Below are 14998 nucleotides of genomic sequence, written 5' to 3' on the forward strand. Positions count from 1 at the left end.
GAGAGAGAGAGAGAGAGAGAGAGAGAGAGAGAGAGAGAGAGAGAGAGAGAGAGAGAGAGAGAAATACAGAGCAACACAGAGGGAGGAGAAATAAAGGGTGAGAGGAAAGAGATCCTCATCACGGAGAGAATTGATTGGGAGACTAACAGAGGATAAGAGAGAAGGAGAAATAGAGAGGGTGAGAGAGAGACGGTACCACAATGCATAATGAGAGGTGAGGAGGGGACAGGTACATATGAACCCAGATTCGGGTTTGGACAGCCAGATGGTGAAGCGTGATTCATCATTCCAGAGAACACATTTCCACTGCTCCAGAGTCCAATGGCTTCGCTTGGCATTACTCAGTACTTTGTTGAAGCACCTTTGGCAGTGATTACAGCCATGAGTCTTCTTGGCACACATGTATTTGGGGAGTTTCTCCCATTCTTCTCTGCAGATCCTATCAAGCTCTGTCAGGTTGGATGGGGAGAGTCGCTGCACAGCTATTTTCAGGTCTCTCCAGAGATGTTCGATCGGGTTCAAGTCCGGGCTCTGGCTGGGCCACTCAAGGACATTGAGAGACTTGTCCCAAAGCCACTCCTGCTCGTCTTGGCTGTGTGCTTCAGGTCGTTCTCCTGTTGGAAGGAGAACCTTCACCCCAGGCTGAGATCCTGAGCGCACTGGAGTAGGTTTTCATCAAGGATCTCTCTGTACTTTGCTCTGTTTATCTTTGCCTCGATCCTGTCTAGTCTCCCAGTCCATGCCACTGAAAAACATCCCCACAACGTGATGCTGCCACCACAATGCTTCACCGTAGGGATGGTGCCAGGTTTCCTCCAGATGTGACGCTTGGCATTCAGGCCAAAGAGTTGAAACTTGGTTTCATCAGATCAGAGAATCTGGTTTCTCATGGTCTAAAAGTCTTTAAGTGCCTTTTGGCAAACTCCAAGAGGGCTTTCATGTGGCTTCTGTCTGGCCACTCTACCATAAAGGCCTGATTGGTGGAGTGCTGCAGAGATGGTTGTCCCTCATGAAGATTCATCCATCTTCACAAAGGAACTAGAGCTCTGGCAGAATGACCATTGGGTTCTTGGTTACCTCCCTGACCAAGACGCTTCGCCTCTGACTGCTTAGTTTGGCCGGGCAGCCAGCTCTAGGAAGAGTCTTGGTGGTTCCAAACTTCTTCCATTTAAGAATGATGGGGGCCACTGTGTTCTTGGGGACCTTCAATGCCGCAGAAGGTTTTTGGTACCCTTCCCCAGATCTGTGGCTCGACACAATCCTATCTCGGGGCTCTACAGACAATTCCTTCGACCTAGTGGCTTGGTTTTTGCTCTGACATGCACTGTGAGCTGTGGGACCTTATATAGACAGGTGTGTGCCTTTCCAAATCATGTTCAATCAATTGAATTTACCACAGGTTGACTCCAATCAAGTTGTAGAAACATTTTAAGGATGATCATTGGAAACAGGATGCACCTGAGCTCCATTTCGAGTCTCATAGCAAAGGGTCTGAAACCTAAAACTAAATAAGGTATTTGTTTTTTAAAATACATTTGCTGAAATTTCTACAAGCCTGTTTTCACTTTACCTTTATAGGGTATTGTGTGTAGATTGCTAAGGATTTTTGTTATTTAATCCATTTTAGAATAAGGCTATAATGTAACAACATGTGGGAGAAGTCAAGGTTCTGAGGACATATTGTGTCATAATGAGGATTCCATAGGAATAGAATTCCTGGTGACAGTTGTGTGCCTTCCTGTCACCAGTGAAATGCAGTGTGCTTCCCTGTTAGTGGTGAAGTACTCTTTATTAACCAATGACTGAGTGTGGTGGTAGTAGGCTATCTGTATAAGTGGCCTATATGCAAAGTAGCAGATTTGATGTGTTCCACTTGGCTGTGCATTGTGTATGTGTGCTGCTTGTTTGTGTGTCGGGATAGAAAGGGAATGATTGGTGGTGTGTTCATTTGTGGTCTTTTGTTTTACCTGCCATGGTGAAATCGCTCCATACTCTCCAAATTAGGCCCATCAAAACCACTGATTAGTGAAAGAGAAGGACAGACAGGAAAGGGTGCAGTCACTCCATTCCAGTCACACAGCCACTATACTTCTAGGTTTCTCTTGGTGTTTGTGTGAGACACTCTCACTACACATCATCGAGTGAGCCATCATTCCTGCTAATACAGTGAACCATCATTCCTGCTAATACACAGTGAGCCATCATTCCTGCTAATACAGTGAACCATCATTCCTGCTAATACAGTGAACCATCATTCCTGCTAATACACAGTGAGCCATCATTCCTGCTAATACAGTGAACCATCATTCCTGCTAATACAGTGAACCATCATTCCTGCTAATACACAGTGAACCATCATTCCTGCTAATACAGTGAACCATCATTCCTGCTAATACACAGTGAACCATCATTCCTGCTAATACACAGTGAGCCATCATTCCTGCTAATACACAGTGAACCATCATTCCTGCTAATACACAGTGAACCATCATTCCTGCTAATACAGTGAACCATCATTCCTGCTAATACACAGTGAGCCATCATTCCTGCCAATACACAGTGAGCCATCATTCCTGCTAATACACAGTGAGCCATCATTCCTGCTAATACGCAGTGAGACATTATTCCTGCTAATACGCAGTGAGACATTTTCCTACTAATACGCAGTGAGACAGAATTCCTGTTATTACGCAGGGAGCCATCATTCCTGCTAATACGCAGGGAGCCATCATTCCTGCTAATACGCAGTGAGCCATCATTCCTGCTAATACGCAGTGAGCCATCATTCCTGCTAATACGCAGTGAGCCATCATTCCTGCTAATACGCAGTGAGCCATCATTCCTGCTAATACGCAGTGAGCCATCATTCCTGCTAATACGCAGTGAGCCATCATTCCTGCTAATACGCAGTGAGACATCATTCCTGCTAATACGCAGTGAGACATCATTCCTGCTAATACGCAGTGAGACATCATTCCTGCTAATACGCAGTGAGACATCATTCCTGCTAATACGCAGTGAGACATCATTCCTGCTAATACTCAGTGAGACATTATTCCTGCTAATACGCAGTGAGACATGATTCCTGCTAATACACAGGGAGACATGATTCCTGCTAATACACAGGGAGACATGATTCCTACTAATACACACCATTATTCCTGCCATGGTGGGCAACAAGCCCTGGATACCCCTGACATGGTGGGCAACAAGCCCTGGATACCCCTGACAGGGTGGGCAACAAGCCCTGGATACCCCTGACAGGGTGGGGCAACAAGCCCTGGATACCCCTGACAGGGTGGGCAACAAGCCCTGGATACCCCTGACATGGTGGGCAACAAGCCCTGGATACCCCTGACATGGTGGGCAACAAGCCCTGGATACCCCTGACATGGTGGGCAACAAGCCCTGGATACCCCTGACAGGGTGGGCAACAAGCCCTGGATACCCCTGACAGGGTGGGCAACAAGCCCTGGATACCCCTGACAGGGTGGGCAACAAGCCCTGGATACCCCTGACAGGGTGGGCAACAAGCCCTGGATACCCCTGACATGGTGGGCATGCAATGAGGCAACTTCGTAGGGATCATTTGAGTCACACCGGGTATTCAGGTTTTCAGGAGAGGCTATGAGCCAAAAGGAAAACTTTTCTTGAGCTACAGGGTTGCGTTTTTCCAGCTTTCCTTACAAAACAATAGTTTGTGAATCACTCAGTGGAGGGCCAGGTGGAAACATTATCATACCTTGGCATATCTAGTACTGAATGGCCAGAGCTAAGTGGTGGGATGGAACCAAGGGCTTGTTTTTAGACCAAACAAACAAATACAGGCCACTGCTCAGACAGCTCAATAATAACTACAGAGACAAATACATATCCAAACCTTGAAAAGGAGTGGTGCCTGGCTGCTTGGTGAATATCCCACTACAGTATGTTGGTGTGTGTCTGTCAGGCCGAGCAGACAAGTCGGCGTCCCAAACAGCACCCTATTCCCTACATGGTGCACGTTTGACCAGGGCCCGTAGGGGAATAGGGTGCCATCTGGGACTGTGGTAGGCCGGTCTGGGCCGGTCCCATTGTCACGTCGTCCCCTAGCCTACAGACGTCAGAATGCGGGCCGGTCTCACCACGGCTCCTTTATAGAGCCCTTTCATGTTCTCTTAATGAGGAAACCGCCGACTCAGCTGCCTGCTCATAAACACAGACGAATTAAAACACCCAAATATGAATCAGATAGGTGGGGGTTAGTAGTGCTGCTAGACCAGGATGTAGACTGGACTGGTATAGACTGACCACAGATAGACTGGCCCCTGGCCAGGACAGTCATATTCTACTGGACTGGAGTGCAATGTTTGTATGTACAACTCCTTCGACATAGTAGGATTTAGCCATGACTCTCTGGTGTGTCCAAATCCACCTTTAACACTGAAGTGATCAAGTCTACTACACTGGGAGACTGCTGACAGCCAGACACTGAAGTGATCAAGTCTACTACACTGGGAGACTGCTCACAGCAGGACACTGAAGTGATCAAGTCTACTGCACTGGGAGACTGCTGACAGCCAGACACTGAAGTGATCAAGTCTACTACACTGGGAGACTGCTCACAGCAGGACACTGAAGTGATCAAGTCTACTGCACTGGGAGACTGCTGACAGCCAGAAACTGAGGTGATCAAGTCTACTGCACTGGGAGACTGCTGACAGCCAGACACTGAAGTGATCAAGTCTACTACACTGGGAGACTGCTCACAGCAGGACACTGAAGTGATCAAGTCTACTGCACTGGGAGACTGCTGACAGCAGGACACTGAAGTGTTTCCTTCTGAGTTATGAATGGCATTCTCTGTACCCACACCCTTGTTGTAGGCTTGGATTCATGTTAGTTCAAGTTCAGGTCCCTGCCCTGTCGGTGCTCCCCATGGCAACGAGACGACAGCTGTGGTTGCTGACACTGAAGTTCTCGGAGTTATTAGGGGCATCCTCTTCAGTCACAGGAGTTACGGACGGTTATGCTGATGTGTGTTTGTTAGGTGTTGCCGTAGACTTGGGTTTGGGTTAATTGGGGTTAGGGTCATGTGTGCGCAACATTATCCTGGTTCGAATCCCCGAGCCGACAAGGTGAAGAATCTGCAGATTTGCCCTTGAGCAAGGCACTTAACCCTAATTGCTCCTGTAAGTTGCTCTGGAGAAGAGCATCTTCTAAATGACGCAAATGTTATGTTACTCATGGTTCTAGTTCAGGGTCAGACCTGTGCATGTCTCTGCCTCGTCTGTGTTCACCATGGCCCTGAGACGACAGCTCTGTTGTGCCAGGCCTCAGCCCTGTGGTCGACTGCCTGCCTGTTGTTCCATTGTTCTCTCAAGCTCTCTACCAGAGGAGTGTATAACACCCAATGTCACGCAGGGAGAAATAGAAGCACTAATCTCAGAATGATGCCCTTATTTCCATCATTACAATGAAATGAGAGGGAAAAATCATGGCTTGGTTATTCCTTTTTTCAGTTGTGTTTTATTGAGCTGGTGTCATCTGTGCCAGTCAGACAGAGCTGGAACAGGAATAATTTTTATAAAAAAGACAATTACAGTTCAATTACGACATGTAGCCAACATGAGCCTTACTTTAAAACATTTTATATTTTTATAAAGAGCAAAACAGAGAGACGTGAGATTAGGGAGCACCTCCTTATTTCTGACAGGAGTGTGATGGAGGATGCCTTCACAGGACAGACACGCATTATTTCACTTTTATTATCTATTCCATGTTTCCCATGCTAATTAAGCCCCTTACATTGAAATTGCGGGACAGAGACGGACAGAGACGGACAGAGACGGACAGAGACGGACAGAGACGGACACTCTTAATGTACTAGTATACAGCAAGAAGAAAAACGTGACAGCGAGGATTCTCTGGTTCTCCTTTAATACAGTCAACTAAAGAAATATACATTATGTACATGCACACAGCGCAGGTTGGGATGGAGTCGACCCTCGGTGGCGCTTTAAACAGACATACTGCCTGTTCTGAGCCACAGACAGAAAGAAGAGGGAGCAAGTGAAGAGGAGAGAGAGAGAGAGAATGACATAAAAAGAGAAGTGAAAGAAAACAACAAAGGAGAGGTACTGAGCAGAAGATAGATATTTTGTCCAACAGTAAGAAAAGCTACAGATAGAATAGTTGTATAGGTTATAATGAAATTCCAGATGTTAAACAGAAGCTGTAATTCCAGTAGAGGTATATCAAATCAGGAAGTATATCAAAGGATTCACTGGCCCCACTCCGCACGGATTGGTCAGAGTGCATAGTGACCTGGGAGCTGCCGCCAATGGCGTCTCACAGTACCAGACAGTGGTGGGTCTGTATAAAGAGAAGCGAGCATGGTGGGACCTGTCCCCCCCCCTCCAAAACGGAACAAACACTACTGTGCTCAAGTTGAAAACACGTGACTGAATAAAACAATGAATAAATGGATGGATAATGAAGGAACAAATAATGGGAGGTTTACATCAGTGAACCACTACTACCTACCACACCCCTTCTCTCAAATCCCACCCACCAACTACCTCCTCCCCACCCCCAAAACAAGACGGGTAACAAAATGAGGAAACGTCTGATCCCATATGGTATGAAGTAATGTAATATAGGTTATCATGTGTAGAATGCTCAAGTGTGTATGTGAGAGTCTTCAGACAGGGGACAGTGGTATGCCCTTCCCTAATTGTCTTGAGCTCTATAGCATCATCATCATTCTCATTATTTCAGGCTACTGCTGAACAGGTGCGACGTGGTCAGTCTACATCTGCATCTCTGATCACCCAGTCTAAACCTCAGAGCCCTGGAAGAGGAGCTGCTGCGTTGCTATTTTCTGCTTGTTTCAGGGTTTTCTTCTCTTCTCTGACAAAGAGGCAGGATCATGGGTTTTAACACATGTAACAGACAAACTCCCGGCAAGAAAAACAAACAAAAACAAAGAACAGGAAGTACAACGTTATGCACATTATCTGATCTGTCAAAAGTCCTCTTTTAAACCTACGTATGTCATCCCCTCGACACGTTGTGTTAGACCATGAGTACCCTCCTGCCTCCTCCCTGGCCAGGGGAAGTAGAGGCTGCCCTAACCTAACCCCCAGTCCTAACCTTAACCATTAGGGGGATGAAATCATACCTGACCCTAGATCAGCAGTAAAGAACAACTTCCATCTCAAGTTCTCATACCTCTCTGAAACCAATTCTCTCCTCAGGTAAAGGCAGGGGTGTGGTGTACGGGTGGGACGTAGGGGTGTGCTGGGGGATAAGGTAAGGGGTTCTAGTCCCCCTTCTTTTCTGGCTCCTCCTCCTGTTCACGTAGGAACTGGAACACAGAGGAGAAGTCCTTGTTGGCGTAGCCGCGGGCACACATGACACGGTAGATCTGATGGGCCAGCGAGCCCAGGGGGACAGGGGTCTTAGTGTTGGTGGCTGTGTGCTGGGCCAGACCCAGGTCCTTACAGGAGAGAGAGATGGGGATGTTAGATGTGAGTTTATGTGAAGCAGAGTAGACGAGAGAGCACAGAAGGGAGGAATGAGATCAAGAGAGAGATGAAGAGGAATAAAATAAAGAGAAATAAGCAAACCAAACTTGATAGAGAAAGAAGGAGAGATGAAAAGGGAGGCATAAACAGATGGATGTACAAACACATCCAGTCAGACATAGCCAGCCAGGGTAGAACAGAACAGACCTTGGCCATGAGCGTGGTTCCAAAGCCTCCCTGGTAGTTGTTGCCAGAGGGGACTCCCTCCATGACACCTGGTACTGGGTTATACGAGTCACTGGACCAGCACCTGCCTGATGACATGTTCAGGATCTGGGCCAGCAGTTTCGGGTCCAGACCCAACCTGGAACAGAAGAGAGGAGGTTAGTTAAAGAGAAAAGGAGGAAAACAATGGAGAGAGAGAAGAAAGGTGTGGGAGTTGTGGAAGGGTAGAAAGGTAAGGGAATGGTAGGGGAAAATAAAGAAAGGGGGGGGGGGGTGTAAAGGTACAGAGAGAGATACTGTTAGGCCAATAGAAAAACAATGATACCGGTAGGCCAATAGAAAAACAATGATACCGGTAGGCCAATAGAAAAACAATGATACCGGTAGGCCAATAGAAAAACAATGATACCGGTAGGCCAATAGAAAAACAATGATACCGGTAGGCCAATAGAAAAACAATGATACCGGTAAGCCAATAGAAAAACAATGATACCGTTAGGCCAATAGAAAAACAATGATACCGGTAGGCCAATAGAAAAACAATGATACCGGTAGGCCAATAGAAAAACAATGATACCGGTAGGCCAATAGAAAAACAATGATACCGGTAGGCCAATAGAAAAACAATGATACCGGTAGGCCAATAGAAAAACAATGATACCGGTAGGCCAATAGAAAAACAATGATACCGGTAGGCCAATAGAAAAACAATGATACCGGTAGGCCAATAGAAAAACAATGATACCGGTAGGCCAATAGAAAAACAATGATACTGGTAGGCCAATAGAAAAACAATGATACTGGTAGGCCAATAGAAAAACAATGAAAGGAAAGAGAAAACGAGCATGTGAAACAGAGATACTGGGGCTCCTGAGTGGATCAGCAGTGCTTGAGGCGTCACTACAGACCCGGGTTGGATCCCAGGCTGTGTCACAGCCCCGGCCGTGACCGGGAGACCCATGAGGAGGTGCACAATTTTTTTTTTGCTGCTGATATAGTGATACAGTGATCGAGAGAGAGACAGATGTTGTAATAAAAGAGAGAAAGAGGGAGTGCGAGAAAGAGAAAAAGAGAGAGCTGGTGACCCATGTTGAACCCAGAGCCTGTCTCTCTCTTCTCCATCTCTCAGTGTTAATGGCTGGTTAGGTGGAGGACTGGGAAATGCTGCCTAATGCAGTATTGATGTTTACCCCTCCTATCCTTAATCATGCCTCGAACATGGAAGAAAGAGGAGGACAAGTGGTGGCCAAGGAGCACATAAACCTCATTGACACACACATACACACTTCCCCAGTCATTTAAAAGAACTCTGCCTCCAGAAGCAAGGGATGAAGACAGTACTACGTAGAAGGACCAATAACTACAGCATGTCACGTGACAGAGGGATGAGTATTCAGAAAGGAATAAGGTGTGACATCCTCAGGTGAACCAACACACTTCCACATCACACCTACACATCGCCACGCCTACACACTACACCCCGCCTACACACTACACTACACCCCTCCACACTAAACCACAACACGCCTCCACACTAAACCACAACACGCCTCCACACTAAACCACAACACGCCTCCACACTAAACCACAACACGCCTCCACACTAAACCACAACACGCCTCCACACTAAACCACAACACGCCTCCACACTAAACCACAACACGCCTCCACACTAAACCACAACACGCCTCCACACTAAACCACAACACCCCTCCACACTAAACCACAACACGCCTCCACACTACGCCTCCACACTACACCACACCTCCATATTACACCCCAACACACCTCCACAACACGCCTCCACACTACACCACAACACGCCTCCACACTACACCACAACACGCCTCCACACTACACCACAACTCCACACTACAACACGCCTCCACGTTACACCACAACACGCCTCCACGTTACGCCACAACACGCCTCCACGTTACGCCACAACACGCCTCCACGTTACGCCACAACACGCCTCCACGTTACGCCACAACACGCCTCCACGTTACGCCACAACACGCCTCCACGTTACGCCACAACACGCCTCCACGTTACGCCACAACACGCCTCCACGTTACGCCACAACACGCCTCCACGTTACGCCACAACACGCCTCCACGTTACGCCACAACACGCCTCCACAACACGCCTCCACGTTACGCCACAACACACCAAAGCAACAGAAAAGAGAAGGGGAGAAGTGTTAGTTTCTAAGCGTCTGGGTCTGGTGAGTAGTGCTAGTTATATTGTAACAGTTTTAAAGACGGTGTAAAGTTGGCCACATGAATCCCTGGCAGCCTCACCCTGGCTGAGCTTCTAGGACAATAACTCTTCTGCTCTCAATATCACCATTAAACCATCATGGCTCCTTAAGGACAGAATATGGGCTTCCTAAGCTAGTCCTCCCTCTTCTTTCCTCGTTCCCTCCCTCCACCTGGCTCTCATTCTAGCATTACTACCACAGTCTTTATTAGTTGTCTACTAACTAATTAAGACTGGGCCATTTACTCTCAACGTATTTTACACTCTCACAAAATGTCTCTCCTTTTTTCTCCCTTTCTTTCCTCAGCCTCTCCCGGCTTGGTTTGTAGTTTCTCTCAGTCTCTCCCGGCTTGGTTTGTAGTTTCTCTCAGTCTCTCCCGGCTTGGTTTGTAGTTTCTCTCAGTCTCTCCCGGCTTGGTTTGTAGTTTCTCTCAGTCTCTCCCGGCTTGGTTTGTAGTTTCTCTCGGTCTCTCCCGTATTGGGTTTTAGAGTGGTATGGAAATGTGGGATAAGTGATACTGTGTGTTGTTTTTAATGGAAGTCTCAGTCATGATGGCTTTTTCATTGTATGTCTGTATACTGCTGCCCCAGTCCTTCACTCCCCCTCCTCTCCTTCCATCGCTCCATCCTGCCTCAGCCGACGCCTCACTGTCTATGGGTGACATATGTTTGACATCATCCACCCCCCCTTGGCGCGCGCGCACACACACACACACCACACACACACGGTCTCTTCCAGTGCCTGTGTTCTGGGTCAGCATCTGAAAAGGCTGCTCTACAATAAAGAGCGTCGGAGCACAGATTGTTTGTTACAGTGGCCAAATACGTTGATTGACATGGAGCTGTTGTTCTCTGTTTAACGATAAATCAATGAACCTCCCTCTCCTATCACACACACCCTATCCTGGTAATTAGCCACGAGCCCTCCTCCCTCTCCTGCCTTTCCTATCACAGTCCTGGTTATTAGCCATGAGCCCCCCTGCCTTTCCTATCACGGTCCTGGTTATTAGCCATGAGCCCCCTGCCTTTCCTATCACAGTCCTATCATGAGCCCCCCTGCCTATCACAGTCCTGGTTATTAGCCATGAGCCCCCCTGCCTTTCCTATCACAGTCCTGGTTATTAGCCATGAGCACCCCTGCCTTTCCTATCACAGTCCTGGTTATTAGCCATGAGCCCCCCTGCCTTTCCTATCACAGTCATGGTTAGTAGCCACGAGCCCCCCTGCCTTTCATATCACAGTCCTGGTTAGTAGCCACAAGCCCCCCTGCCTTTCCTATCACAGTCATGGTTAGTAGCCATGAGCCCCCCTGCCTTTCCTATCACAGTCGTGGTTATTAGCCATGAGCCCCCCTGCCTTTCCTATCACAGTCGTGGTTAGTAGCCATGAGCCCCCCTGCCTTTCCTATCACAGTCGTGGTTAGTAGCCATGAGCCCCCCTGCCTTTCCTATCACAGTCGTGGTTAGTAGCCATGAGCCCCCCTGCCTTTCCTATCACAGTCGTGGTTAGTAGCCATGAGCCCCCCTGCCTTTCCTATCACAGTCCTATCATGAGCCCCCCTGTCGATCACAGTCCTGGTTATTAGCCATGAGCCTCCCTGCCTTTCCTATCACAGTCCTGGTTATTAGCCATGAGCCCCCCTGCCTTTCCTATCACAGTCCTGGTTATTAGCCATGAGCCCCCCTGCCTTTCCTATCACAGTCCTGGTTATTAGCCATGAGCCCCCCTGCCTATCACAGTCCTGGTTATTAGCCACGAGCCCCCCTGCCTATCACAGTCCTGGTTATTAGCCATGAGCCCCCCTGCCTTTCCTATCACAGTCCTGGTTATTAGCCATGAGCCCCCCTGCCTTTCCTATCACAGTCATGGTTAGTAGCCACGAGCCCCCCTGCCTTTCATATCACAGTCCTGGTTAGTAGCCACGAGCCCCCCTGCCTTTCATATCACAGTCCTGGTTATTAGCCATGAGCCCCCCTGCCTTTCCTATCACAGTCCTGGTTATTAGCCATGAGCCCCCCTGCCTTTCCTATCAAAGTCGTGGTTAGTAGCCATGAGCCCCCCTGCCTTTCCTATCACAGTCGTGGTTAGTAGCCATGAGCCCCCTGCCTTTCCTATCACAGTCATGGTTAGTAGCCATGAGCCCCCCTGCCTTTCCTATCACAGTCCTATCATGAGCCCCCCTGCCTATCACAGTCCTGGTTATTAGCCATGAGCCCCCCTGCCTTTCCTATCACAGTCCTGGTTATTAGCCATGAGCCCCCCTGCCTTTCCTATCACAGTCCTGGTTATTAGCCATGAGCCCCCCTGCCTTTCCTATCACAGTCATGGTTAGTAGCCATGAGCCCCCCTCCCTATCACAGTCATGGTTAGTAGCCACGAGCCCCCCTGCCTTTCATATCACAGTCCTGGTTAGTAGCCACAAGCCCCCCTGCCTTTCCTATCACAGTCATGGTTAGTAGCCATGAGCCCCCCTGCCTTTCCTATCACAGTCGTGGTTATTAGCCATGAGCCCACCTGCCTTTCCTATCACAGTCGTGGTTATTAGCCATGAGCCCCCCTGCCTTTCCTATCACAGTCGTGGTTAGTAGCCATGAGCCCCCCTGCCTTTCCTATCACAGTCGTGGTTAGTAGCCATGAGCCCCCCTGCCTTTCCTATCACAGTCGTGGTTAGTAGCCATGAGCCCCCCTGCCTTTCCTATCACAGTCCTATCATGAGCCCCCCTGCCTATCACAGTCCTGGTTATTAGCCACGAGCCCCCCTGCCTATCACAGTCCTGGTTAGTAGCCATGAGCCCCCCTCCCTATCACAGTCATGGTTAGTAGCCACGAGCCCCCCTGCCTTTCATATCACAGTCCTGGTTAGTAGCCACGAGCCCCCTTGCCTTTCCTATCACAGTCCTATCATGAGCCCCCCTGCCTATCACAGTCCTGGTTATTAGCCATGAGCCCCCTGCCTTTCCTATCACAGTCCTGGTTATTAGCCATGAGCCCCCCTGCCTTTCCTATCACAGTCCTGGTTATTAGCCATGAGCCATCCTGCCTTTCCTATCACAGTCATGGTTAGTAGCCATGAGCCCCCTCCCTATCACAGTCCTGGTTAGTAGCCACAAGCCCCCCTGCCTTTCCTATCACAGTCATGGTTAGTAGCCATGAGCCCCCCTGCCTTTCCTATCACAGTCGTGCTTATTAGCCATGAGCCCCCCTGCCTTTCCTATCACATTCGTGGTTAGTAGCCATGAGCCCCCCTGCCTTTCCTATCACAGTCGTGGTTAGTAGCCATGAGCCCCCTGCCTTTCCTATCACAGTCATGGTTAGTAGCCATGAGCCCCCCTGCCTTTCCTATCACAGTCCTATCATGAGCCCCCCTGCCTATCACAGTCCTGGTTATTAGCCATGAGCCCCCCTGCCTTTCCTATCACAGTCCTGGTTATTAGCCATGAGCCCCCCTGCCTTTCCTATCACAGTCCTGGTTATTAGCCATGAGCCCCCCTGCCTTTCCTATCACAGTCATGGTTAGTAGCCATGAGCCCCCCTCCCTATCACAGTCATGGTTAGTAGCCACGAGCCCCCCTGCCTTTCATATCACAGTCCTGGATAGTAGCCACAAGCCCCCCTGCCTTTCCTATCACAGTCATGGTTAGTAGCCATGAGCCCCCCTGCCTTTCCTATCACAGTCATGGTTAGTAGCCTTAATGCCAGTGTTGTTCTTTAGCGGTAATGTCAATTTACATGAAGAGGACATGTCACCCTTTAACAGGATTGACACACACACACACACACACACACACACACACACACACACAGCAGAGCAATGCCATCACAGCTAAACAAATGCTATAGCTATGAAAAAGAAAACAGTTGAGACAAAGGGGGGGGAGGACAAAGGTAAAACACTAGAAGGGGGGCCTGCTGTTGTGTCATGTGCAGCAGGTGGAGGTAATTGATGATATTAACTGTCTGGTTCATTACCATTAGCTTTAATTTCTTCTCTAAACCACAGGAGAGGACGCACGCTCAACATTTATTATTAGACAGGTAACTAGTCCATCTTTAATCTCTCTTGAACATATGCTCTCCACACACAGAGAGAGAGAATGTAACTGTACATGTATTTATGCCTCCTCTCCTCAGCATCCTCATTAAAAGCAGGGCTGCTCCTCAGACAGACTGTTAGATAGGAGCCAGAGAAGAAACAGACCAGAGGGAGTGGGGGATGGAAAGAGAGCACAAGAGAAAGAAATGGATAGAAAATAAAATGTTAGAAATATATATAAAGAGAAAGGGAAACATAGGGAGGAGAAACTAAAGGGAGAGAGAAAGAAAACCTGAGAGGGAAAAAACAGAGACTATGCCAAATGTAGTGTTTGTGTGGTTATAATTGTAATTCAGGGCCATTCTCTGATCTAAGGGAACGTCATGCTCTCTCAGAGACGGGCCCAACCTTCCATCTGAAATCAACAAATTAGCTGTGTGGATGGGACAGCGTGCGCGTGTGTGTGTGTGTGCACGTGGACAGGTATTGGAAAGGGCAGCTCTAGCAGGCCCTACTCCAGCATGATAAAATGCTATTACTGTTTTCCTGTAAATTGGCTCTGAGCATGTGTGTCTCGGTGTCTGTCTGTGTCCGTGTGTTTGTAGTCTGCATGTGTATGTGTGTGTGTGTGTGTGTGTGTGTGTGTGTGGGTAGGTGGGTATGTGTGAGGGTAGATGTGTAGGTGTGTGTGTGTGTGGGTAGGTGTGTATGTGTGTGGATAGGTGTGTAGGGGTAGGTGTGTAAGGGTAGGTGTGTGTGTGTGTGTGTGTGTGTGTGTAGCTTTGTGTGTAGCGGGAACAGTGGTGTGGGGTGTAAATCTGTGTTGCTCTTTTAATGCCTCCATATTTCAGAGGCCTAGTGTGGGGATTTATGCCCCTCCGTCTCCCCACAGACAAATCAGCTGATCTAATACAGCTGCACTACAAACACACAGGACACAAGTACACACACGTTGTACGTACACAATGCA

At 48.4% G+C, this 14998-nt stretch overlaps 1 protein-coding gene across 1 annotated transcript in view; it reads right to left on the minus strand.

Moving 5' to 3' along the window:
* Nucleotides 1-5900: 5900 nt before the first annotated feature.
* LOC110487958 (3-hydroxyisobutyrate dehydrogenase, mitochondrial) overlaps nucleotides 5901-14998 on the minus strand; it is a 36192-nt gene continuing 27094 nt past the window's right edge. Inside the window, exons 7-8 of the mRNA XM_021559882.2 lie at nucleotides 7716-7872; nucleotides 5901-7480 (exon numbers count right to left, since the gene is read on the minus strand). Of these exons, the coding sequence (XP_021415557.2) occupies nucleotides 7304-7480; nucleotides 7716-7872 (334 nt within the window). The 3' untranslated portion in view covers nucleotides 5901-7303. The remainder of the gene's footprint in view (nucleotides 7481-7715; nucleotides 7873-14998) is intronic.

This window comes from Oncorhynchus mykiss, chromosome 32, assembly GCF_013265735.2.
Source record: "Oncorhynchus mykiss isolate Arlee chromosome 32, USDA_OmykA_1.1, whole genome shotgun sequence".
Lineage (NCBI taxonomy): Eukaryota > Metazoa > Chordata > Actinopteri > Salmoniformes > Salmonidae > Oncorhynchus > Oncorhynchus mykiss.